The sequence below is a fragment of the Sturnira hondurensis genome, unplaced genomic scaffold (genome assembly GCF_014824575.4).
Source record: "Sturnira hondurensis isolate 20B ecotype Veracruz unplaced genomic scaffold, ASM1482457v3 Scaffold0008375, whole genome shotgun sequence".
In the NCBI taxonomy this organism is placed as follows: domain Eukaryota; kingdom Metazoa; phylum Chordata; class Mammalia; order Chiroptera; family Phyllostomidae; genus Sturnira; species Sturnira hondurensis.
Genome location: NW_028081006.1, coordinates 1 through 2,214, shown reverse-complemented (window position 1 = coordinate 2,214; position 2,214 = coordinate 1). Strand labels below are relative to the sequence as shown.

General features: G+C 60.8%; 1 protein-coding gene across 1 annotated transcript; it reads left to right on the top strand.

The window, feature by feature from the left end:
* The first annotated feature begins 9 nt into the window (after window positions 1-9).
* On the top strand, window positions 10-1,181 carry LOC118992752 (signal-induced proliferation-associated 1-like protein 3). Its single transcript, XM_037054713.1, has 2 exons — window positions 10-59; window positions 762-1,181. Exons 1-2 carry the CDS (start codon window positions 21-23, stop codon window positions 1,017-1,019), a joined length of 297 nt encoding a protein of 98 aa, XP_036910608.1. The 5' UTR covers window positions 10-20; the 3' UTR covers window positions 1,020-1,181.
* Window positions 1,182-2,214: the final 1,033 nt, after the last annotated feature.

Genomic DNA, 2,214 nt, shown 5'->3' with positions numbered 1-2,214 from the left:
ACCTGAAGAAGCTCATCATCATGGACAACCTGGCTCCAGACCAGGAGAGGGACGGGGAAGTACGTGGTGGGCGGCGGGGGAGGGCGGGGGAGGGCGGCCCGCCTCCCTGGGGTCTGGGCAGCCCCTGCCAGCCCTGTTCGTGGCCAGCGCTCAGGGCACCGGTCACGGACAGCAGCTCAGAGTAAAGCAGCCGGGTGGGCACACAGGGCATCTGCTCCACCCCAGAGGACCTCACGCGATTGGGGAGATGCTGTTAGAGGCATCCATGTCCTTAGGGAGCCCAGATAGAAGCTGCCCCTACCCACTGAACCACGGGGACCAAACGCAGAGGCCAGGGCGCCAGGGGCCAAAACAGCAAGTGTCCTTGGTTCCTCTACACCCCGCCGACCCCGGACAGGTCTTGCTCTCAGGCAGGCACTCTCTGTGCGGACTCGGGGCTCTGTCCCACAACATTAGGGGAAGGCAGCCCCCTGTACTCAGTGGTCCTCAGCAGTGACTGGCTCTCACTGGTCCGTCTTGGGCCTCACCACCTTACCTAGCCTCACCTGTGGCTGCAGGGTTGGCCTTCCAGAACCAGGTGCACTGCGTGGGGAGGGAGGGGGGACCCCCAGGGAGAACTCGGCATGCTTTGACCAGCAAGGGGACAAAGACGACGCTGGGTGCGTAAGAACCCCGGATGCCCAGGACAGAAAGGAGCCTCTGATGATAGTGACCATGGGCCAGGCCATGACCGTGACCACGTCCCTCCCCTGTCTCCACAGCAGTCGCCGCAGAAGAGTCTGCAGCGGACCTTGTCGGACGAGAGTCTGTGCAGTGGGCGGCGTGAGCCCAGCTTTGCCAACCCGGCCGGCCTGGAGGCGGGCCTGCCCAGCGACGTGCTCTTCACCAGCACCTGCGCCTTCCCCTCCAGCACGCTGCCTGCCCGCCGCCAGCACCAGCACCCCCACCCGCCCGGCAGCAGCCTCAGCACCGTCCCTGCCACTGGCAGCTTCCCAGAGAAGAAATGTGAGCCTGGGTGACCTGGGGCTGGCAGAGGAGGCACCCCAGGGTTGGGAAATGGGGGCAAGTTCAAAGGCCAGAAGTCACGGGAGTCAGCTAAGAGGGAATTGGGGTGCAAGATGGAGTCCTGGGGGGTCTGCACATGAACTCCTGCGTGTCACCTGGAGCAAGGGATTGTTGGCCAAGCCTCAGGGGGTCCCCTAGGAATCTGGAACACCCAAGGATTGGGTGTTCTGGTGTTCTGACACCAGAAATGAGAGTTCAGTCCCTCCAGATACAGCCATCTGGGGACCAGGGGTTTGTATCAGCCAGCCCCCAGCCCTGCTCCGTTCCTGCCCCAAACAGATGATGTGATGAGCGTCGCTTTACCCACCTGACTCCCCCAGATCTTCCAGGGAGAGAGGGGTGCGGGATGTGACTCATCCATCCCTTTATCATCTAACAAATGTTTACTGGGTGTCCCCCGTGGAGGGGGCCCTGTGCACAGGGCCCTCACCAAAAGGCCTTCGGTCTACCCTCTGACCCCTTCCCCATACCCCAAAGCTCTGAAACTGAAGGCAGCTGCGGAAGGAAGGGCCAGGCTCAAGAGGGCAGCACAACCGACGTGAGCGTACAGGAGGCTCTTTGTGGGCCTTCCTGGTCTTTCTGGGTGTGCTCAGTCGTACACAGCACAGCTTTCCCCAGTGCAGACACATTTGGATTCCAGAGATACGTCTTCCCAAGGGCTTTGGCTGAAGGGCCGTGTCTTGCAGTGTCTAGATGGAGCCTCTTGTACACACAGAGGGTGGGATGGAGGAGGCTCAGGGGCATTTTTGAGGGGTCTGTCTCCACTTAAAATCCTCTCTAGGCTCCCCGTTGCCATAGTGTCTGGGTCGGTACTGCTGCCTGGTGTTTCAGGGCTCGGCCTCGGCCCCTCCACTTCACGGCCCCTCCTCCAGGTCCCCCATCCAGCAGACTCACCCTCCTCAGGGCGCTCCGCGTGTCTGTTCCCTCCACCGTGCTCTTTTCCCAGCCCTGTTCTTGACTTCTGCTTCCCTCTCTTTTTTAAAATATTTTTGTTTATTTATCTTTAGAGGGGAAGGGAAGGAGAGAGGAAGAGAAATATCAGTGTATGGTTGTCTCTCGAGTGTCCCCCGCTGGGAACTGGCCTGCAACCCAGGCATGTGCCCTGACTGGGAATCGAACCTTGATCATCTGGTTCGCAGGCCCACGCTC

What these genes read in the sequence shown, in the direction of transcription:
- LOC118992752 (XM_037054713.1), top strand. Translation starts at nt 21, where the DNA reads ATGGACAACCTGGCTCCAGACCAGGAGAGGGACGGGGAA. An exon ending in ACCAGGAGAGGGACGGGGAA is followed by an intron (nt 60 to 761) that starts GTACGTGGTGGG and finishes CTGTCTCCACAG; the next exon opens with CAGTCGCCGCAGAAGAGTCT.